The sequence below is a fragment of the Strix aluco genome, chromosome 14, assembly GCF_031877795.1.
Source record: "Strix aluco isolate bStrAlu1 chromosome 14, bStrAlu1.hap1, whole genome shotgun sequence".
Classification (NCBI taxonomy): domain Eukaryota; kingdom Metazoa; phylum Chordata; class Aves; order Strigiformes; family Strigidae; genus Strix; species Strix aluco.
The window spans coordinates 23776232-23799419 of NC_133944.1; the positions used below are offsets into that span (position 1 = coordinate 23776232).

Here is a 23188-nt window from a genome sequence, read left to right on the forward strand (position 1 = left end):
ATAGCCTGGACACCAGGCCAGGCCACGGCCCTGAGTCCTCCCAGGTGAGCATCACAGGGGGCTGGGCTCCACAGGAGGGGAGGTGATGGCGTCCTCAGCACTTTCCCCATGGGGATGTTTTGGGAAGGGCCAGTTTTGAATGGCATGTCCTGTGCAGTTGCCTCAGGAAACTTGGGAGTGGGAGGCTGTTACATCCCTAACTGGAAAAACTGAATTAAAGCAATACCAAAGAAGCACAGCAGAAGGAACAGTGGCAGGATGGGCTTGTCCAGCTTGGAGGCCAGGGGGAATCAGCCCTTGCTCTAGGGACGGGCTGGGGCCCTCTGTCCTCACTGGACCAGCTGTCCCCATTCAGGACACAGCCTTGCTTCATACCCTGTCACCTCGGGAGCCCGTGGCTCCTTTAGAAACTTGGTCACTATTACAGGGGTGGTGGGCAAACCTCCACAGACTGGCTCCCCTGCAGAGCTGGTGGCCCCAGATGATGCCGGATCACAGCCAGGGCAGAGGGAGGCACCACCTGCACCCACTCCTCGTGCAGAAAACGAGGGTCCTGCATCTTCCCCACTGTGTGACTGGCCCTCTCCAGCCACCCCCACCCCCATGGCAGTGGTCACAGCCCCTGGTTTTGCCTGACTGAAACAGCCACCCCACAACCTCCTGCTCTACCCCAAACGGCTGCTGCCCTATACCCCCAGCATCAATATGTGGGGAGACATCACCACCCCAGCCATGGCCTCCACTCCAGGGTGGTTCTTCAGACACCATGGCTATCACCATCCTCACTCCCTCGCACCCCCAGACCATTATGGCCCTGCTATGGGGACCCTCATTGCACAGATCACCCTTATCCTGGGACTACCTGGGCCCCTTGACCATGACCATCCTATGCTCAGGGGATCCTGCACCCCCGTGTTCCAGAGGACCCCCAGGTCCCTTGTCATCGTTATTCTTGTTCCTGCATACTCCCAGGCCCTTTGGCCTTTATGGCCCCACTCCCCAGGACTCCCTAGACCCCTTGGCCATAATGGCTCTGCTCCAGGTATCCCTCTTGCATAGGTCACCCCTTGTCCCAGGATCCTCTCCAGGGAACCTCGATCATTGCCATCCCCTGCTCTTGGGGACCCCCAGACCCCTTGGGCATGGCCCCATACTTGGGGCTCCCTGTCTCCCATGTACCCCCACTGGCAGCGCCCCATCTCCCGTGTAACCCCCCCGCATCGCTCCATCTCCCATGTAACCCCGCATCGCTCCATCTCCTGTGTAACCCCCCCGGCAGTGCTCCATCTCCCTTGTACACCCCCCCCCCGCATCGCTCCATCTCCCGTGTAACCCCCCCGCATCGCTCCATCTCCCGTTTAATCCCCCCTCCCTCGCTCCATCTCCCGTGTAACCCCCCCGCATCGCTCCATCTCCCATGTAACCCCCTCATCACCCCATCTCCCTTGTAACCCCCCCTGGCATTGCTTCATCTCCCTTGTGAACCCCCTGCCATTGCTCCAGCTCCCGTGTAACCCCCCCGGCAGTGCTCCATCTCCCTTGTACCCCCCCCCCCCGCATCGCTCCATCTCCCGTTTAATCCCCCCTCCCTCGCTCCATCTCCCGTGTAACCCCCCCCGCATCGCTCCATCTCCCATGTAACCCCCTCAACACCCCATCTCCCTTGTAATCCCCCCCGGTATTGCTTCATCTCCCTTGTGAACCCCCTGCCATCGCTCCAGCTCCCGTGTAACCCCCCCGGCAGTGCTCCATCTCCCGTGTACCCCTCCCCGCATCGCCCCATCTCCCGTGTAACCCCCCCGCATCGCTCCAGCTCCCGTGTAATCGCCCCCTCCCCCAGCCCCGGCCCGGGCCCATTGTCCTCCGGGCACCCCCCGGCGCCGGCCCCGTTCCCGGCCCCATCCCCTCCCCTCCGGCCCCGGCGAGGGGAGGAACCGGCCCGGCGGGGGCCGTGCCCAGCCTCGCCCCTGCGCCGCCCTGCGCGCCTCGCACCGGCACCGGCTCCGGTACCGGCTCCGGTTCCCGCTCCGGCTGCGGCTCCGGCTCCGCTCGCTCCCCGCGCCGGGGCCCGCCGCCGCCCCCTCCGTCCGCCCCGCCCCGCCCGCGGCGGCGCCGGGACCCGCCGCCCCGGCATGAAGGTGCTTCGGCACAAGATCGAGCTGCTCACAGGTACGGCCCGGCCCGCAGCACCCGCTCCCCGCCCGGGCTGCCGGGGGGGGGCGAGGCGGGGGGGAGCCGGCCGCTGGGGTGCTGGGGTCGGCGGGGCGGGGGGGGGGGGACGAGCCTCCAGCCCCCGCCGAGGAGATGGGGCTGCCGGCCCCGGCCGCCCCCGCCGCCTGCCTCTTCTCCCCCAGGTACGGGCTGTGGGGGGAGCGATGGTTTTGGGGTGAAGGAGGCGATCCCTGCCGGGGTGCCAGGGCTGCAGCGGGCGAAGGCCAGCCTGGTGCTGCTGGGGGGGGGCACTGAGCCGGCAGCCTCCTGGCACGGGGGTCCGCCAAGCAGACAGCCGGGGTGGGGGGGTGCCTGTGGGACTGCTGGGGAATCCCTGCGGCGTCCCCAACTGGCCCAGCCTCCCATGGGAGTCTCCCCGCTGCCTGGGTGCTGCGAGGACGGGGCTGGGGCAAGGGGAGGAGGTTGCTCTTAGCAACAGCCGCTGCGAAACAGCGCGCACCCCCGCAGAGCCCCCCGCTGGCACTGCCCCCCCCCCCCCCCCCAGCCCGGGATGCTCAGCCCCTGCATCCCTGGCACCGCGTCCCCCAGCCTGGTGGGTCTCGCACACTGCCCTGCCCGCTCCTGCACTCCCCGGTTGGACCACACCGCTAGGCTGGTTTGTGGGGGCTGCTGGGGTGCAGACCTGCCCCCTCCCCCCTCCATGGGGGCAGAGCAAGCTGTGGGTGTTTGTCCTGCACTGGCGGGGCAGGAGGTGGCTCGGCCTGGATCACACTGGGGTTTTCCTCTACCCCATCGTGGCTCCTCAGCAGTCCTGCTCGGGGGGGGGGGGATGCTGTGGGCACCCGTCTGTGTCTCGGATTGGGCTGCAGGTTCCCCTCCTCCCTCTCCCCGCCTTGCTGGAGGTCGCCTTGGCTTTGCCGCCTGGCAGGGGCCAGCCCTCACTCCTCCGGATTTGCCTCCCCATCTGCTGTGCACTGCTGTTAGCTCAGAGGATCTGTGCCAGCATCCCGTGGGCGCCACGTCCACGCTAGGGCAGGAGCAGGTGGTCCATGGGGAGACTCCCGTGAAGTTGGTGCATTGTCTGAGGGACCCCTGCCTTCCAACCGGACATGCTGCCCAGCATCAGACCCTCCGCACCACCTCATCATGATAAAATAATAATAATAATGATGATGATGATGATGATGATGATGATAGTGTATTTCCTTACCACAAGGTGTTTCTCCTCCAAGAAGCCAGCACTGGGCTGCAGATCCCCGGGGAAGCAGAGCCAACGTGGCTGTTTCCATCCCCGTCTATACATGCAGTGCCAGGGCGCTGGCGGGGCAGAGCACGAGTCCCAGAACAGAGCACTGCTGTCCCGCTGGGTTTGGGACCGATGCAGGATTAGGGACGAGGCGTGTCCCAGCTGTGCCCAGGAAATGGTGGCACTGCACTGGGGAGGCAGACTGGGAGCTGAGATGGGCGCGCTTGGGGCAGCACCCCGGGGATAGGCGCCGTTGGGGAGCATTGGGGTGAGCTGCAGGGAAAAGGACTCGTTGCCAGCCACGTTGCCACAGAGTGCAATAGGAGCCAAGCTGCTTTGGCTAGGAGACCTGGAGACATGGCTTCCTCAGCAGCCCTCCGCAGTGGTGGTGGCCTGGCTGGGCTGGGTGATGCTGCCCACAGCCCCACTGCTGTGCTGGCAGGAGCAGGGACGAGGGTACCTGTGGGGTGACATGGGCTGCTGAGCACCCCTGGGAAGCTGGCAGCGTGGCTGTGATCCTGCTCGCAGGCTGTTGCACCCATGGGACTCCCTGATGTACTGATCCCTCCTCCATTCCCGTGCTCAGCACCACTTTAGGTGACTGTCCACCCTCACTGGAGACGCTGGTTGGTGTAGGGCTCTGCCATGTCCCTTGTGAGCCAGCTTTCCCCACACCATGCAAGCAAGGTCACGGGGCCTTTCCTCATTGCTCAGCCACCCGCCCTCCCATATTAGCTGGAGGCTTTAATTAATAAAGGCATTCACCATACACTGAGTGCTGTTCCCAGCTGCCGGGGGTGCAGCCACACAGTGGGTTGGCGCGGTCAGCGTGGGACACTCCTGCTCTCTTCCAGACCCAGCTACTGGTGAGGCTGATTTTCCTCCCATCTTTTAACCTCAGGATTGTGCCCCAGGGGATCGCGGGGTTGCTTGGTCAGTGGCTCTGTGGGCTGCAGAGTCTTGGCTGCGCTGGTGGGCTGCAGGCGAGGGCTGTCCCCTTGCACAAAGCCATTTCCCCAGCAGCAGCCCAGCCTGGAGCAACATGCCCCAGCGGTGTGTCTCTCCATGGGGCTCTCAGCACCGGTCCCCACTGGGGTTTTGTGCAGCCCCCAGCCCCTTTGTGCAGGGGGTGATGTGGATACCCCCGGCGCTGGGTGTCCTGGGATTCCTGGGAGGCTTCGTGGTGCTGTTTCTCCCTCCAAACAGTTCTGGTTCGTTGGATGGCTCCCAAGGAGCAAAGCAAAGTGTGGTGTCTGCAGAAAGCAGCCAGGTGGCACAGCCTGCTTGGGTTTTGAATGGAAAACCTGGTCGGATGAGCAAAAGCTGTCTTTGGAGGGGAGTTTATGACCAGCTCCCATATTCCCAGTGGCCTTGCAATGCTCGTAGCATTGCTTGGCCTTTCCACATCATCAGCCTGGGCTGACCCAGGTTTGAAGGTGGACAGATGTGGAGCAGGCTTGGCTGAGGCTGTGGATGAAGCAGGGTCTGTGTCTGCTGTGGCGCTAGCACAGCCCGATATCATCCCCGATATTGCCAGGGAGATTGCAGAGGGTGGGTAGGCAGTGGAAGGGGTGTGGGACTGGTGCTGGACTGTTCAGAGCAGCAACAACTTGTCCAAAGGCTTGGCCTTGGGGAAGGGGTGGAGACAGAGGCAGCGAAGGCAAATGCCTGAGGTCCAGATCCTGAGCACTGGGACTTGCCAGTTACCCACCCAATCTATACACAGGGGAGCCTGGATTGTCCTGTGTCCCCGATGTCTGTCACCCTCCGTGTGCAGCCAGCTGCTGGGGGTGCAGGCACCCCCTTGCTCCCATTTGCTTTTGAAGCTGGCCTGGGGGTGTTTTTGGAGATGCTGGTGTTGTGGGGTACAAAGTCCCAGTGCCCTGGTCAGCAGCATCCAGTCCCATACCTCTGCTCCACAGCGAAGTCTGTCCCTGCAAGCCCCGGGGCTGAGCTGCTGGCTGGCCAGCACCTGCTTCACAGGCAGGGAGAGTTTGGGCGTAAAGGCTTCACATTTGGTTTTATCCCATCATTGCAATACAAACTTCAGGCTGTCTCTCTGCTCCCCTGCTGCTCGGAGCATCCCGCTGCCTCCCAGCATGGCTGAGAAACATCACCCCTTGTTCTGGCTCTGCACCCATAGCTGTCTGCAGCTTAAAAACCAGCCAAAACCTCGGATTTTCTCTCTCTGATGCTGGAAGTTGGGGTGGGAATTGGGATATTCTAGCGCTGGGTTGAGTGCTTACAGGGACAACCAGCATGGACCGACCAGGTTGGTCTCCCAGTTTGCCATGCACTGGAAATGGGTATGTCCTTAACTGGGAGAACTGGACCTGAGTGGGAGCTGGAAGCTGAGCTCCTCCAGCCCCGTGCCTGCTTTCAGCTCCCAGCGAAGGGGCTCGCTGTGGCCCCCAGACAAGCTGAAGCACCAGGTCCCCGTGGTAGATGAGTGGAGTGAAGCTGATTTAGGTCCCGTCCGACACCCAGGAGGCTCCGGGGGGGCTGGGACAAAGGGGACCAAGTCAGGACCTGCCCTGACAGCTCCCTCACGCCGGGCAGGGCTGCTGCTGCAGGAGATGACCATGGCGGGGCTGCACGAGCTGCGCTTCACCGAGGAGAAGCCGCTGCTGCGGGGCCAGGACGCCGAGCTGGTGAGTCTGGTGGCCACGCTGGCTCTGGCTCCTGCATGTGAGGTGCCAGGATGTGGGTGTGTAAGTGGGAGCTTGGGGCAGGGGGTGTGCTGGTATTGGGTGTTCATGGGCGCCCGCGGGTGGTGTCCGGTGCACACGTGTGTGCAGACGTGTGCTGTATGGCCGCGCACGCACCGGTGAGCGCGGGTTCTGGCTTGGTGTGCTGATGTGTGTGTGTGATGGTGCACGTACAGGCTAATTCACACGCGTGCAGATAGTGCATGCACATGTGTGCGGGTACTGTAGCTGTGTGTGCGTGTGTACACACGTGTGGGCATTGTGTCCCCCTGCAGCCAGTGCTGCCCCGGGGAGTGGGTGCCTGTGGTGTCGGGGGGCTTTGTCACGGGAGTGAGCTGCGGCGGGGGGATGTCTCTGTCCCTAACGGCTCCTTCACTCCCCAGGAGAACTCAGATGTCTTCCTCTCCGCTGTGGACACGGACTGGAAGGTAGGAGCAGCCACGGGGGGTGCCCCCCCGACTGGGTCCTGCGTGGGACAGCAGCCTGTGGCTGGGGAAGGCTGCGGGGTGCTGAGCGGGAGCAGGGGTGTTGCTGTCCCCCACCTTCCGTGGGGACGCAGTGCCTGGTGGGTGTCTGTGCGTGGGACTGCACGTCCATTGTGGTCACTGGCAGGAGGGGACAGGGGGGTGCTGCCAGACATGCTCTGTGCTGGCACTTGGATGTGGCTGGCGGGCACTTGGTGACAAGCCCGGGACAAAACCTCTTTAAAACAGGCGATTTCTTCTCAGGAGGGCTGAGCTGCTTTTCCAGCCACTCCACCATTGCCATGGCAATGGTTTCCTGGGCGATGCCAGCTCCCTGCTTACATAAGGATGTTTGAAAGCCTCTTTCTTTTTTGGAGAGCTGGGGCATTGCCCCTTGTACCACCCACCTCTCCCAGAGAGCAGGGTTCCCGCTCCCCTGGCTGGCACCTGCCCACCTTGTACCTCTGTTTTGCTGCTTTGGTGGAGCCCCATGACGTGGCCTCGGGGCTTGCAGGGTCTCCACATGTGCCTGGCTCCCATGTTGGTCTTCGCTGCTCTCACACCTCTGCCCCAGCTCATTCTGCACCAGGATCCCTGCAGAGACTGGGGTGCTGGTAGATGGGGAGGGAGGGTAGCGGGGCTGCCAACCCCAGCTCACTGCCTGTCCCTCTCCCAAAGCATCCCCCCTCTCAGGGGACACCAGTGACCTAGTGTCAACCATACAACCTGCATTCAGGTTTTATGTTGCTGCTTTGCCAGCTGCTGGGACCACCAGGAGGGTGGGCTTGGTTGGTGCTGGCTGAACCAGGGTCTGGCACTGAAACAGCAGCACCTGCAAGGATAAAATAAATCTGGATTTCATTCTTCCTGGGGGAGGGGCAGGGGAGCCCAGGTCCCTGTTTTGGCAGACCCGAAGTGGTGCCCAGGCTTTTGGGGCTGGCCCACTCAGCCTCCATCACCTGTGCGCGTGGCAGGGTGCAGCCAGACGGGGAGCAAGGACTTTTGTCAGGATGCTGAGTGGTGGCTGCGGTGGTTCACAGAGTAGGAGATTTCTGGTGGCCCTCTTAGAGGCCTCTTGGTAGTGGTAGAAAAGAAATGCCGCCCTTCCCAGCAGCTCCAAAGCTGGCGGGATGCTGGGGCTGGGAGTGACAGTGTGTGGGCTGCTCCTTGCTCTGCTTGCTCAGGGTCCCTGTTGACCACTGGAGGGGAAGCCACACGCCCTGATGTCACCAAAGTGAGGGTGAGGAAGGAGAGGGAGGTGAGGAGGGAGAGGGAGGTGGCAGTGCCGGGCTGCCTGGAGCTGCTGGTAGCGCCACGGGCACCAGTATGGCTCTCGCTCAGCTGTGCTAGGGCAGGGCTTGGTTGACATGCAGGGGATGTTAAAGAGCAGTGACTCTCCTAGGACAATCACAGTGGCGCTGAACTGTGTCCCCCATGGTGCCCAAGTGGAGCGGGTCTGGACAGCACATGCCACAGTGATGTGCCTGCATGGCCTCGGTACCTAAATAATGAACTGGGCAAGGATCAAGGTGGCTTTTCCCAAGCCAGCCAGGCCCTGTGCCCTCTTGGTTCCCCTCCAGGAGTATCAGGATGGGGATGGGATGAGCTTCCCAGGCTGTGCCGGGGCAACTCCCTCTTTTCCCCAACTTGCAGGTCAGTTCCCCGCAAAGGCTGTGGGCTGCCTGCCCTTCCTCGAGATCTTACCCCATTTTCTAGGCTCAGCTCCTTGGGGTAATTCAGTCCTTCCCCCCAGCTTAACTCTTCACCTGACCCTCTGCTCCTCCCCAGAGCTAGTCACTGCTTTCTTGCCAAGGTGCTCTGGCCTGGCTGGGGCAGCTGGGGGGAGCGGGGATCCCCACTGCTGCTGCCAGCTGAAGTAAAGCCCTTGGGGCTGCTGGTGTAAGCCAAGGTGCAGGAGTGCAGGGGCCAGGTGCCTCTGCCCTGGGACCTGGGTGCCCTGGCACTGCTGGAGGTCTGGGCCACCTGCCAGGAGGATGGGCTAGTAGCCAACGGGGTGGTGATGCCATTTGACGGGAGCCCTCCCATCTCCCTGCCACCCTTCTGCATTCATGCCTTAACTTCATCTCAGCTTTTCCACCCCTTTTCCCTTCTATTTTGCCACCTTCTGTCTTTTTTGGCCTGCTTATCCCCCTCTGCATCTCTTGCTTTTTTCCCAGAGGCTTGTGCTCTTTGGCTCCACAGGCAGCAGGGCTGAGGAAAGCAAAAATGGCTCTTGGACCCACAAACGGCGTTGTACTTGTGCCAGGAACCACCCGGGAGCTGGGCTTCCCCCTCACACACGGTCCTTCGGTCCTTCGTTAGCAGAGATGCATCTCTCCGGGTTTGGGTGTGAACTCCCTGCGGGACAGCCGCTTTGGTGGAGGCAAGGTGGATGCCTTCCCTCCACCTGTCTGTCCTTTCTCCCACGTCCAGACCCCCTGGCTGCCCAGCCCTGACTTGATTGCAGGACACTGCTTTCAGTGGCTCCCCACCAGCTTTGGTGATCATTTGTCCAGGTCAGGGAAGGGGCTTTTCCCAGGGAAAAGTGGCTCAGCCCTGTTATTAGACATCAGAGACTCCCCAGGAACAAGCCTCGAAGAGGCCACAGGGCTTTGTCATGCGGGTAAGCCTGTACATGTGCTGGTGCTGGCGGCTGGACCCCCTCTGCCCATGGCTGCGGTGCATGCCAGGGCATGGTGGAAGCAAGCCGTGGCAAGCTGCCCAAGTGGGGACAATGCAGAGGTGATGTCAGGCTCCAGCTGGCATGGAGCACACCTGTGGTGGGCAGGAGGCTGGAGGGTCCCCGCTGGATGCGGCCCTGGGCTGACACTGGCACGTGGCTCTCCAGCCCCTTTAGGCAGGCGCTGGAGGGACCACGGGACTCTTTCTCCATCCACAATTGCCCCGATTTGTGCTGCAGTGGTGCTGAGCCGGGCAGGGGCAGACAGAGTGCAGGGGGGTGGCACCCAGAGCCTGCCAGGGGGTTCTGGGGCTGTGGCAGCATGAGGCCATCTGTGCGTGCGAGCTGCCTGCTCGCCCTCTCACGAAGCCTCGTTGGAATCAGGGCAGAAACCATCTGCCTGCGCACATGTGCACACGGGCATGCACACACATGTGCGTGTGCACTCAGTGTGTGTCAGCCCAGGGGCAGGGTCTGACCCCTTGGCGCCGCTGGGTTTCCTGCCTTAGTTACCTGCCCCTGGCTACATCCAGTTGGGGCTAAATCCTGCCCATCCCCTGCATGCCAGTGTCCTGCAGCGGACGGGATGACTGTGCTGCGGGGTCAGGTAACACGGGTATCTGGGCAGTGTTCATGTGCACACGCGTGTGTGCCCCTCCGTGCACATGTGCACAAGGTTCTGCATGTGTGTGGGTCGTTGTGCATCCGCGGGCACGACTGATGGCCGTGGCATCCACGCGAAGCACATGGGAGAAGGATGCAGCAGGCGTGCTTCTTATACACGTGTGGCCATGCACATACATGTACAGGAGCATGTCCCACGCAGACACACGGAGGCCAGCCCTGTGGGGGTATGCACAAGCATTTTGTGGGGTTCATGTGCTTCAGCATGGGTCATTGTATTTACTTTTGCAAAGTTTGCATGCACAGACGTGTGGGGGGACATGGTTTTGCCTGTCGGCTGTGTGTCGGTGTGTTCCTGTGCATGTATGTGCGTGATCACACGCATACGCAGAGCACACCTGCTGTGTCCTTCTGCTGTGTGTTTAGCGTTTACCTGTCTCCATTTGGGGGGGGGGGGTTTGTGCTTCCTGGTTTATGTGCATTGCTGCAGGGCCTTGGTCTGAGCAGCTGCAGGCTCGAGCATGATTCTGCATGTTTGCGTGGGGCTGGACCCGCGTGTCTGCGTGTGATGGGTGTGGGTGAACACTGCTGGGATCTGCTGTGGCGATGCTCTGTGTGCTGCGAGGCTGCGACCCTGTCCAGGCATCCCTGCCTGTCTGAGTCTGCTGAAGGAGGGAAGATGGAGCAGGTACCGCACGGTACCAGGCATTTTTTCTTCATAAACAAGGGTATTTGGGGCCAATTGGAGCATGAATAATTCCCTCAGCAGCCAATGGCTGAGTGCTGGCTCCATCTCAGTGCTCGCCCGCAATGGAGGCCAAACCTGCCGGGGCTGCGCGTTGCGTCGAGGGGGAAGGGAGAGGGAGGGCTTAGCGCAGGGCTGGGGCTCCGCTATAAATCGAGGCGAGGGGCTGAGCCAGCGCAGAGCTCTGCTTCACCCCAGCCCGCCACACCGCTGTGCCCCACACCAGGACCCCGTCCTCGGCCCACCCAGCCCATCCGCGCATCCTCGTCCACCCGGTTCCTCACCATGCCTGAGTGCTGGGATGGGGTAGGTACCACCGTTCCCGTGCTTGCTGCCCTCCCTTCTCAGGGAGTTTTGCCCCAAGTACCTCCTCTGCTCGCCGAGGCTGGACCTCTGCACCCAGCAGGGCTCGGTGTGGGCCAGGCAGGCGTTGGTGCAAGGGGGGGACCTGCTGCTGGGGAGCCCTTCCTTCCCTCAGCCCCACTGCTGCATCCCTGACGTGCCGCAGGTTTCAGGGACGCATTGTCCTTGAGCATGTCCTCCCCGAGCCCGGCGGAGATGCTGCGCTGAGGCTGTGGGTGAGCGAGTGCAGCTGCTGGCTGTGCTGGGGCTGAGTGCTGCTGGGGGGGGGGGGCACACTGCCCCTTCCCCACCCCCAGAGTTGCAGAGGGTGAGGGTCTCTTGCCATTTTGAAGCAATCCCTTGGATGGTTTCTGGCCTCTGCGGTGATGGCAACACTCGATGGCAACAGGCTCGTGTGGAGGGGGGCGAGTGAGGCGGGAGCACTGCAGCGGCAAGCGGGTAACCTGGAGAGGACTGGGCTCTCTCAGACACCTCTGGGTGCTGTGACCCCTGCGCCTCTCCTCGCCAGGGCCATGGGTTGTCAGTGCCCCCCCTCGCTGCCTGCATCCCCTGCATCCCTAGCCTCTCCCCGCAGCAAGCATCCCTGCAACAAAGGGCAGGGTTGTGGTACCCAGTGATGCTGCAGAGGCTGCACCATAGGCAGGGATGTGCCTGGCTTGGCGGGGGGAGGCTGGGGGTAGCAGTGCTGGGGAAAGAGCCGCCACCTTGGGCGTGTGATTTTGGGGCGGGATTGCAGGCTGAGCTGTTGGGGCTGTGATGGGGACTGTGGGCATGGTGATGGGCAAGGAGCCAGCGCTGTGCCCAGCATCAGACCACATGGACGTCTCCTGCTCTGACCTTGGGCCAGGCCCTTCCTCTGCCTCAGTTTCCCCATCTGGCATTGCGGGGGGATGTTCATTGCCTGCTGCTTGATACAGCCCGGGGGGGTGGAGGGACAGCTGTGGATGAGGGCTGGGGTCGGGGTGCCCTTGGGTAGCCGAGTGTTGTCTCGTGCACAGAGCCCTTGAGCTGCCCTCGGGCACCGCATCCCCTCAGGAACAGCAGATCTCGGTGAGAGGAGGCACCACAGTGAGGAGACCCTGTCCTTAGGTGGTTCCTCCCACCTGAGGCCTGTGTCCTTCAGAGTCCTTGTCGGCATGTGACCCATGGGAGCATTCACGTGCCCGCTCCCCTCCCACCAGCCCATCCATGGGGCTGCCAGTACTGGCAGTGAGGTCCGTGCCAGTTGGGCACCCTGCCAGCATCCTCTGCCCAGCCCTGCTTAGCTTGTGATGCTCCTGCACCCACCAGATCCCAGCTCTGAGGTCACTGCCAGGGGCCTGGCTGGCAGGCATGGGCATCTGGAGGGGATCCCTGGGCCCTTATCCCTGGGCAGCACCTGGGCTTGCAGCCCCAGTTTTCCTTGCTGGATGGGAATGATGGCCGTGGAGACAAGGCTGGAGCCCTCCCAGCCAGGGAAACTGAGGCACGGGGCAGTCCTTGTCTCTGTATGAGGGCACAGCCATTTCAGAGCAACGGATTTTAAAGCTACTTGAGCTGTCATTTTGGGATCAGGCTGCAGTGTTTCCTGGGGTGCTGTCTGGGGTCTGACCTCTGCCTGTTTGTCCCAGGCACAGTGAATCCAGGCCAACTGGGCCATGCTGTGATCCCCACCCTGTTGCCAAAACTCCCTCAGTCTTAGGTCCTCGAAGATTTCCTGTCTCATCCTGTGCTCCACCTGTCCTGTCCCATGATCTTCCTCTTCCAAGCCCTCTCAGATCATCCTATCCTATCCTATCCTATCCTATCCTATCCTATCCTATCCTATCCTATCCTATCCTACTTATATCCCTTGACCCGATCCTGTGATACACCTGTCCAATCCTAAATCCTATTACCCTATCCCAAGTCTTCCCTTCCCTTCCCTTCCCTTCCCTTCCCTTCCCTTCCCTTCCCTTCCCTTCCCTTCCCTTCCCTTCCCTTCCCTTCCCTTCCCTTCCCTTCCCTTCCCTTCCCTTCCCTTCCCTTCCCTTCCCTTCCCTTCCCTTCCCTTCCCTTCCCTTCCCTTCCCTTCCCTTCCCTTGTTTTTCCCAGATGGCTGCTTCTCTTTCCCTTGTGTTCCCATGGGACCCAGCCCCCCGGGGAAGCAGCGGTGAGGGGTGGGATGACGGGGCAGGAGATGTCGTCTTAGGGCAGGCAGGCATCACCCCGTCTCTCCTCTTCCCCAGGAACATGACATTGAGACCCCCTACGGTCTGCTGCACGTGGTCATCCGGGGCTCACCCAAGGGGAATCGCCCGGCCATCCTGACGTACCATGATGTGGGGCTGAACCGTGAGTGCTGGTCCCTTGGCCGCGGGGCGCAGGGGCAGGCGGGAGCAAGCCTGGGGCTGCACCGTGTGCCGGGGCCTTGGCCAAAGACTCTGGCTCAGCTTCTTTGCCTCCTGCCACGGAGGGTCCCCAGGCTGCTTTGGGTCTCCTCAGGCATCTGAAAGCACCAGGAGGGTTGGCTGCTCAGCTGAACCCAAAGCCCAGGCCAGGCACAGCCAGGAGGGCTTGGCCACCCCGGCGCTGGCTGTCTGCCTGCCCACACCAGGCAAGGGCGGGCATGGGGGATGCCGGGTTGGGCCCCGCCGCTGCCGCCCCGTTGGTATTCAGAGCACGGGCAGGGCTGGCGGCAGGGTGCAGTGGGGGCCGAAGGAGGCGTGGAATAGCTGGGAAGGAGAGACCCTGAGCCGGGGCTCTGGATGTGGAGATGCTGCACTCTGTTAGCCTGCAGCCTTGGACCTGCACCCCAGACCCCTGCCCCGGGCTGTGTCCCCTGGCTGAGCTGTGATGCCCTGTGAGCCTGGAGAAGCATCTCGCCCTCCACTGGCAGCCGGGGCTGAGTCACCGTCATGCCGGGTGAACTGCCTCACCACCACAGCAGCACTCTCGTCTCCAGGGATGTGTCGTGTTGGCTGTGATGGACCTTACAGCCTGCCTCGCCCCCATGTTTTGGGAGGGATGTCCTGGCACCGATGCCATGGGGCAGGACCCCTCCAAGCCCCAGCAATGGCTGTATCCCTCTGCAATGGTGGTGGCCTGTCCACAGCAGCACTGGGGCTATTTCTTTGACTGTTTCCAAGCAGGGAGATTTGCAGTCATTTCTCAAATCCCATGTTTGCTTGAGCCCTTTCTGGGGATTTTGGATGGGGCTGATAATACCCCAGGCTGCTAATCCCACTGCCCACTGGGTGGTCCTACAACTCTGGGCTTTGCTTCCCCCAGTCCCATCCCTCCAAGCAGACGAGTCTCACCCCAAACCCCTCATCCTCCTGGCTACGTCCGCCCATCCCCATGCCTCCCAACACCAGTAGGGATGCAGCCCTTGCTAATAGTGGCTGTGGTCTTTGCTGTGGGGTGAGTTGCCTGGAGGGAAGGGGATGGGAGGGCTTTGGTGGCATGTCACCTCCCAGTTGAAGGGCAGTGGGAGGGCAGGCGACCTCTCTCCATGCTCCCCTGGCCTGCCAGGCCCCTGTGCTGGGGCGTGTGGTCTCTGATCCCTGCCTGCCCTTTGACAGACAAGCTTTGCTTCAACACCTTCTTCAACTACGAGGACATGCAGGAGATCACGAAGCACTTTGTGGTGTGCCATGTGGACGCGCCGGGCCAGCAGGCAGGAGCCTCGCAGTTCCCTCAGGGGTAGGTGCCAGCTTCAGGGGCTCGCTATGCCTGCGGGATGTCACCTCTCTGCCCACTGCGTTGTTGCTGCCTGGGCAGGTGTGCCCTGCCTGCAGGTCTCTCTGAACTGTGTCAAAGCCCGTGGCCCGACTGGTCTAGGGTGGGCAATGGGGTGATTTGTGAGTGGGTGGCATTTCCCTGATCCCTTTGGGCAGCCCAGCTGCCCTGTCCCAGCCTTCCTGCTGTGTGCAGGTCCCATAACTGCCATCCTGTGCCTCCCTGTGCTGCAGGTACCAGTACCCATCCATGGACCAGCTGGCTGCCATGTTACCCAGCGTGGTGCAGCATTTCGGGTGAGTCAGCCTCTTCATGGCTGCCAGCTGAGGGTGCTGGGCAGGAGGCAAGAGGTTGGGGCTGGGGAATTGTCCCAGTAAGCTGGCACCCTGCATGTCTTTTTGTGCCCGATGCTACGGGTGGAGGGGCACCCCCGGGAACTCACGCTGGAGCCTGCTGTGACCCCATACGCACCTCTCCACTTTCCAGGTTCAAGTACGTGATTGGGATCGGTGTTGGGGCAGGAGCCTACGTGCTGGCCAAGTTTGCGGTGAGCCTGGGGCTGGGATGGGCTGGCCCTGAGTTGCCTGTACCTGCTGTCAACCTGGGGCATGGGGAAGAGCAGGAGCTGACACAGCTGGGCAGGCTGTGCCACTGTGAAAGCTCCTGGAGGGATGGGAGGGTGGGGATGGCAGAGCCATGGCCGTGGTGGCTGGGCGGTCTTGCCACAGGTGTCCCATCGCTCCCAGGACGGGGCCACGTCAGCCCTGTGCAATGCCTGTGCCGCGAGCAGTGGTGCTGGTGGGGGCCTACCCTGGGCACATCTCCCCTTTCCACTGAGCGTTGCCCCTCTTGCTCACTGCAGCTCATCTTCCCCGACCTGGTCGAAGGACTGGTCCTCATGAACATCGACCCCAATGGCAAAGGCTGGATTGACTGGGCAGCTGCCAAGGTGGGCTGGGCCCCGACACCCCCTCCCTGCCCCAGCTGCTCCCTGGGGCTGGAGCTGGCCGTGGCGGTGCCATAACTCCCTGTACTCCCTCCACAGCTCTCTGGCCTCACCAGCACGCTGCCGGACACTGTCCTGTCCCATCTGTTCAGCCAGGTAAGGGCTGCCTGTCCTGCCAGCCCCCTGACACCAGCCCCCTCCCCAGCGTCGCAGCCGGCTCAGCCAGGCTGCACCCTGCCCTGCCTGCTGGGTGCCGCAGTGCTGCTGGACCTGCCCCTCGCCCGTGGATGGGGTTAGTCAGGCCCTGCTGGAATCCCTCCTGCCTGATCCTGGGCTTAGCCTTGACGAGCGTGCAACTTGTGCCCGCATCCTGCCTGGGTGTGCTGCCTGTGCCATGCCCAGCCTCACTGCCTGGCAGCCTCCTGCTCTGCTCCGCTGGCTGGCACGGCAGGAACAGGTCTGGGGGAGCGGGGGTGTCTCCGTGGCACCCAGCAGCACCGGCCCTGATCTCTGTCCCCTGTCGGCACAGGAAGAGCTGGTGAACAACACGGAGCTGGTGCAGAGTTACCGGCAGCAGATTGGCAGCGTGGTGAACCAGTTCAACCTCCAGCTCTTCCTCAACATGTACAACAGGTGAGCACCCCGGGTGGCCTTGCCAGCAGGCTGCCCCCCTATCTGTGCCAAGGCGAGGGGCTGCAGTGCTGTTGGGTGGCCCTGAGGGCACCATAGGAATCCTAACCACTGTTGGGTGCTGCCGTCACCCTCTGGTGCAGGCAGGCAGTGGTGCAAAGCTGGCTGCTGGTGCTGGCTAGGGATGCGGGAGTGGTGGTACCTGTGCCAGAGTCTTACCATGTCCCAGAGCCCATGGCCGTGGATGCACACGCCCTGGTAGTCCTCCTGCTCTGGGTGCTGGCACAGGCCTGGGGAAGGGGACCACGAGCATCTGGCCCTGGGCATCCTTGGCCAGCTCTGCTGGCTTTCCCTGCGAGCCAGGCGTCTCTCCGGGTACCAGGCTTTGGGGTCCCCACCCCTGCATCCCACCAAGCCCTCAGCACCCCTGGGAGAGAGGGAAAACACAGCTGCCCTGGGAAATAAATCTGTTGTCGGAAATGCATCTGCCATGGGAAGAGCATCTAGTGTGGGAAATGCATCTGCCGTGGGAAATGCATCTGCACTGGCCTCTGGAGCCGCCTTGGTGGGGGCGGGGAGCAGCAAATCCCACCACACTTTCCTCCTGCCTCGTGCAGGGGGTGGGGAGGCTCGCTGCTCCGCTGGGTGCCGCATCCCGGGGTCATGGCAGAGATGGCCGTGGGGTCCTCCATCCGCAGGGTGCTGCGACAGCGAAGCTGGGTGCTGCTGCCCGGAGCTGGCTGTGCCCCAGCTCTTGTGCTGTGGCCTTGGTGGCAGCACCTGCCCATGGGCTCACGCTGGCCCTCTTTCTCCTCCATCAGCCGTAGGGATCTGGACATCAACCGGCCTGGGACTGTGCCCAACGCCAAGACGCTGCGGTAAGAGTTGTGTCGGCATGGCATGGGGAGTCCCAGGGCAGCAGAGCCCACCCAGGCCCAGCCCTGACTGTGCTCCTTCCTCCTCCAGCTGCCCTGTGATGCTGGTGGTCGGAGACAACGCGCCTGCTGAAGAGGGGGTGGTGAGTGATGGGGTAGTGCCTGCGGGGTGGCACAGACAGTGCTCACGTGTGGGCACGCTCATGTCTGCTGCCTGCTCAGACACGTGTGAGCTCCCGTCTGCGGGGACATGCTCATGTGCAAACCTACCTGCTTGTGTAGGCGCGTGTGCACGTGCATCTGTGCATGGTCGCAACACCTGGAAAACCTCCCCTTCCTCATATGCCCAGATGTGCTCACAGCGTGCTCACTCGGGTGGGGTGGCACACAGGCACACTCCCCGCTTGGCCACATGAACACAAACAGTGGCTAGCATGTGTGTTTGCTTGCACACAGCCACGTGATTGTCCACACTTGCACAATCAGTCACAGATACTGTGCAGGTGGCCACATCTGTACATAATGTGTAGCTGCACGCACACACACCCTCCTCCAGCACGTGTACCTCTATGCATATGCACATGAGCACACCTGTGTGCTCGTACACGTGTGTGACACACGGGACGCCTCACCAGCCCTGCTCCCCTCCCTTTCCAGCCCCCACCCTTGCTCAGACGCTGCCTGGGAGGGGAGAGGCCCTCCTGTTCCATCCAAGGGATGGTGGTTCTGTGGGCTCAGGGCTGGGGTGGGAGGTGCCAGCTGAGGTGCCATGGGCCAGCGGTGGTACCTGTGGGCAACTTCTGCCAGGCTCAGGGCACTCTAGGGTGCTAATATCATCCTTGCCTGCAGGTGGAGTGTAACTCCAAGCTGGATCCCACCAACACCACCTTCCTGAAGGTAGGCGGGTGGCAGGGGGCAGCTGGGAGGTCTCTGCTACCCATGAAGTGCCCCAGTCCCCATCTCACCATTCCAGGTCTGTCCTGGCCATGGGGCTGGGGGCAGGTAGGGAGAGCAGGGTGGCCCCAGCAGTGGCATCCTGCCACCAGGTACCGGGGGACAGGGTGGGCAGCAAAGGCACCCTCCCAAACTAAGCAGGACTTTCTCTCTACAGATGGCTGACTCCGGTGGGCTGCCCCAGGTCACACAGGTGAGCCCCCACAATTTCCACAGTTAACTGGGTATACTGGGCCCTGGGACATGCACTGGTGCTGTCCCTGGCTAGCAGGGGATGAGCTGAGGTGGGCACAGGGATCTTGCGCAGGGGCTGCTGGAGGCAGCTCGGGGCTGAGTGGATATCTTGGCCCCGGTGCTGCCTCAGCTCAGCCTGCTGTCTCCCCACAGCCCGGCAAGCTGACCGAAGCCTTCAAGTACTTCCTGCAAGGCATGGGTTACAGTGAGTGCCAGGGCTGGGAACGGGGCTGGCGTGTGCCTGCGTGTGCACTTGTGTGTGTGCCTGTGTGCGCGTGTGCTGACCCTGCCACAGGAGAGGAGCCTGGCGCCCCCTGCGTGTCTGTGGCGTTCTATATGCAGGTGTACAAGGTGTCTGTCCAAGCGTTTGTAGGGGCGTGGGGTGTACAGGCTCTGTGTGCACACAGACATGTGTACAAGGGCTCTGTGTGTACGTATGTGTGCGGACAGGGTCTCTGTGCATGCATGCACATGTGTGTGTGTGTGTGTGCATGTGCAAGCAGGGGCTGTGTGTGCACACAGACGTGCAGAGTCCACGTGCACAAGTCTGTGTGCATGTGTGTGTATAGGTCCACAAGCATGTGTGTGTGTGTGTGCATACCTGTGTGTGCGCATGTGCGCGAAGGTCCATGTACACGTGTGTGTGTGTTTGCAGGTCCCTGTGCACATGCACGCGTGTCTGTGTGCGTGCAGGTCCGTGTGCATGCACACATGGGGCTGGGTGGGGGCTCCTGGCCCCACGGAGCAGCCAGCACGGCTGACCCTCTCTCTCTGCCCTCCCTGCCCTACTCCCCCCCCACCCCTGCCAGTCGCCCACCTGAAGGATCGGAGGCTGAGTGGAGGCACAGGTACTGCTCAGTGCTGCTCGGCCCGTGCCCGCTGCTGCATGGTGCCCGCCTGGCCTGTGTCCTTGAGCTGCCTGGGCACCTCTGGGAGCAGCCTGGGTGAGGGGCTGGCGCTTCCTAGCCAGGTGCCCTCTGCCTCACTCTGCTTTGCCTGAGATGCCACCCTGAGCCAGGAGCGGGGGCTGAGAAATGGCATTCGGAGAAGTCCTCCCGGTGTGGGCACAGTCTCGGCAGTGTGCTTGCTGTGCCCTCCTCCAGCCGGCCAGGAGCTGTGCCCGCTGGGCATCCTGGCCGGAGTTAAGGTGTCACCTTCCCTGCACACCTTGGGGAGCCAGGAGAGCTCCCGTCCCAGCTCACTCCTTCCCCGGAGCGTGGTGGCCAGGGGTCCCTGCTGCCTCATGCCTAGTGGTTGCATGCCCGGGAGATGTGCCCGGTGTGCAGCCTGCTGCAGCGTGCCCTGTCCCTGCCCCAGTGTCCCTTGCCAGCCTGGAGCTGCTCATGTTGTCACAGCACCGCATGCTGCAAGCTTGCGCCTGGGGTTGTTTGCATCGGGGAGTAGGACCGGTGGCTTTGCTTGTGTGAGGCAATGTCGGCTCAGGTCCTGATGGCTCTCGAAGGGCACTGAGCACCCTGGCTGTCTCTCTGTGCCCGTGCAGTGCCATCTGCCAGCATGACCCGCCTGGCACGCTCCCGCACGGCCTCCCTCACCAGCGCCAGCTCGGTGGATGGCACCCGCCCACGTGCCTGCACCCACTCGGAGAGCACTGAGGCCATGGGGCAGATCAACCACACCATGGAGGTATCATGCTGAGGTCCACACCTGCCGCCGACGTCTCCTCCAGAGCCATCTCCCATCCATCAGCATCCCGCCAGCACCCACCCGCCCCGTGGACATCCTCCACCAGGGCCCTTGCTCCTTCGGGGTCGATTTGTCGTCTTTGCCATTGGCCTCATCCCCTTGTCTGGTACCGAAGGAGAGGAGCTTCGCTTCACTGCCTCCTGGCTCCAGTTCCTGGCTTCGTCTGGCAGTCACACATGGTTCTGCATCGGTCTTCACCCTCCCCAGCATTGGCTTGGCCCTGGCCAGGGAGGGTGGATCGCAGGGGCATGGGGCCTGGATGGGGGAGCAGGGGCAGGGTGGTGAGATGGGGACAGGATGGTGGGGTGGGGCAGGACAGCAGGACGTGAAGAGGACACAGGAGGTAGGCTGGTCCCCCAAGGTCAACCAATGGCTGGTCAAACCAGAAGGAAGACAAGACAGGGAGCAGTGCTCACTGGGAGGTCACTGGGTCCTTCTTGGGGATGCATCTCCCATTTCTCCCTGCCGACCCTCCCTGGGGAGAGCTAGAACACCCAGGACCTCCTGCCCCAGAACTTGCTGAGCATTGTGAGAAATCGCACCCCAAACTGTCCCCTCGCCCTGGTCATGTGCTTTGTGTGCTGACCCAGAGCAGGGGGAGAGGGCTCAGCTCTGCTCCAGAAGCCATCAAGGCAGGAGATTGGCGTGGGGGTCCCCCTGCCTCTGCCCACGCCCTCACCCATGGTGACACTTCCTTGGTCCCTTGTTGCAAGAAGGACAATCACCACCTGCCACCAAAAACCGGGGGGACAGGGGGACTCTGTGCCCTGTCTTGCTCTGTCCCTGCCACACTGGCAGTTCTAATCCCAGCTCTTGGGCTGAGGCTGCCCAGGCTCAGAGGCCACCGGGTTTGGAGATGTCACATGGCAAACCCCCCCTCCAGTTTTGCCACAGTCTGTGGGTGTCACCGCAGTGGAGCCATTAGCAATAAGATGAGACACTCCCCCCCTGCAATGCTGGGGAGCCCTCAGCACCCTCTGCCCCACAGGGTGCATCACTGCAAAGTGCTGACAGTGTGGGGAGCACCCCAGTGTCTGGCTTTGCCCATGATCTGGCTTTGCCTGCAGAGCTGGCCAGACCCACCACGGCTCCCCAAATCCACCCCACCTCTCACCGGCACACTGAGTGGGGCATCTCTCAAGGGCTTGCCCCCCCCCCCCACCCCGAGCTACGGGGCCCCATCTGGCCACTGGCTCTGGGTGGATCCAGCCTCTTGCGCTCGGCATGGAGAGCCGTGTCATCGCGTAACCTGCCGTCGGCCACCCAGCCTCTGCTGGCGCCTGTGGCCCACCCCGCAGGCAGCAGAGCCCAGCTCCTCCTGCACTGGGGTAAGGGAGCCGCTGGTTCTGGCAGTAAGTGCTCAGGTCTTTGTGGGTGGTCCATGGGGGACCCGAGCAGGGACCTGTAGGGGACCCACCAGGTGCCACCACTGGGCAAGCAGAACCAGCCCACTGGGAGCAGGTCCCACCCAGCCACCCAAAAGCACTCGCCCCCCCCCAGATCCTGTCCCTGTTCCCCAGCGAGAGGCATGGGGGGTCCTGGGGCTCCCAGTGGGTGTATAAGGGCTTTTGGCCCTGAGACCCATGCCCTGCCCAGCCCCTCCCATATTGAATGGCAACCCTGAAACACCAGTGTCCCTATTTGTCCCCCACTTTGTTCTGCCGTGTGCTTCCTTCTCAGTGTGACTCTGAAAGCTACGTAGCTCCTTTTTACTGTAGATACCGCTGCGATCTCTCGTTTTCTCAGTGTGTCCTTCCAGATGATATATATATAAATACCTATACATAAGATATATAAGGGTTTGTCTAGTCCCTGACCTTTTTGGGTTCATTCCCCCTTGCATCCTCATCCAAGCGGTGCTGTGTGGTTCCCCTGGAGGTGGTCTGGCCATGCTCACCTTCGATTCCTCACCTTGGTTGGTTTGGTTTTCCTTGGTAGTTTGTTCTTCTGATTTTTGTTAGTTTTCCTTTTTTCCTGGTCACAGCGGAATTTAACGCATTTTCCTGTCTGAGCGTAACCTGGTTTTGTCATGGCGGCATCAAGGCCGCAGCACTCACAAGATGGCAATATGTAAACCAGATTTAACTAACCTGTTGCTGTAGAGAGGATTTACTGTGTTGGAAAAAAAACCCCAACAAACTAACAAAGATGTGAAGAATCTGCTGTGCTCTTTTTAACGTGCTGGAGGGAAGCGGGTCTGAGCCCATCCTGGGTCTGCCTGTAGAGATCTGGTGGGCAGGGAGGACAAGAGGGACACCTTGGCCACCAACTCCACCAGGAGCTGCACTGCTGGGAGAGGGGGACCAGAGTGCCCATGGAGGAGAGCCCAGGACCCCAGAGTGCATGTGGAGGGGAACTGTGGGGTGCTTTGGCTTCAGAGCAGCCGTAGGCAGAGTGCCCTATACATTGGGAGTGGATGGAGACTGGAAAGCTGCCAGCTGTGGCCCAAAGAGGTTGGATCCAAGGGATGCCCACTGGGGAAGGAAAGATGCATGGCTGCACAAATCTGGGGATGAGCAGGGTCTCTGGGAGATCCAGCCTCCCTGTCCTCTTCCAGGACTGCAGGCTCCCTGTTTGTCTCCATATCAAGGGCTGCATGTCCCAGGCTACAGCCCTTTCCAAGTGCATGAAGCCTTCCCTGGGAAGGATCCCCTCTCTGCATCCTGACCTTCATCCCTGCTCCAGTGTGTCAGTGTCTACCTGGTACTGGGGTGTTCCACACTGGAACATCCCAGAGCCAGGGCATGAAGGGAGAGTGACTGTGGAGTCCACATGGATGGTTGGCTGGAGCGGGTGAAGAAGAGCCCAGAGATGTGGGGAGAGAATGCAGACTGCCAGGGCTGAGCCCACTGAGATGTGAGCCAGCAGCTTGGGAGCCTCTCCTGGCTGGTTTGGCTGGAGGGGTCTGCTGGTCTCCCTGCCTTTGGTTCTTCATCTGTCCTGCTCCAGCCTTCAGGCTTCTCTCTTGCTGGCTCCTCTCTCCTTCTGCTTTGGTTTTGGGGGCCTCCCTCCTGCCCCTCTCTCTCTTTCCCTCTTTCCGGCATTAGGCTCTCCCTCCTCTGGTCTTGGGATCTTCTCTGGCAGGTATGTCTATTTGGGGCCCGCTCTGTGCTGCCCACCCCTCTTCCTGGCCTGGGTGAGCCT

The 23188-nt window shown here is 61.9% G+C and overlaps 1 protein-coding gene across 7 annotated transcripts; it reads left to right on the forward strand.

The window, feature by feature from the left end:
• The first annotated feature begins 1963 nt into the window (after positions 1-1963).
• On the forward strand, positions 1964-22191 carry NDRG4 (NDRG family member 4). Of its 7 annotated transcripts, none has more exons than XM_074840262.1 (17): positions 1970-2169; positions 5978-6069; positions 6510-6554; positions 13210-13315; positions 14545-14665; positions 14935-14997; positions 15188-15248; positions 15564-15650; positions 15747-15803; positions 16177-16280; positions 17099-17155; positions 17244-17295; positions 18002-18049; positions 18264-18299; positions 18494-18545; positions 19150-19188; positions 19842-22191. In XM_074840262.1, exons 1-17 carry the CDS (start codon positions 2133-2135, stop codon positions 19994-19996), a joined length of 1212 nt encoding a protein of 403 aa, XP_074696363.1. In that variant the 5' UTR covers positions 1970-2132; the 3' UTR covers positions 19997-22191. The 7 variants fall into 7 exon arrangements, with proteins under 7 accessions (XP_074696368.1, XP_074696363.1, XP_074696364.1 ...); XM_074840266.1 differs by lacking the exon at positions 1970-2169 and adding an exon at positions 2315-2354; XM_074840265.1 differs by lacking the exon at positions 1970-2169 and adding an exon at positions 4195-4284.
• The last annotated feature ends 997 nt before the right edge of the window (positions 22192-23188 follow it).

What these genes read in the sequence shown, in the direction of transcription:
- NDRG4 (XM_074840267.1), top strand. Translation starts at nt 2,133, where the DNA reads ATGAAGGTGCTTCGGCACAAGATCGAGCTGCTCACAG. An exon ending in GGGGCCAGGACGCCGAGCTG is followed by an intron (nt 6,070 to 6,509) that starts GTGAGTCTGGTG and finishes TTCACTCCCCAG; the next exon opens with GAGAACTCAGATGTCTTCCT. An exon ending in CCCAACGCCAAGACGCTGCG is followed by an intron (nt 17,156 to 17,243) that starts GTAAGAGTTGTG and finishes TTCCTCCTCCAG; the next exon opens with CTGCCCTGTGATGCTGGTGG.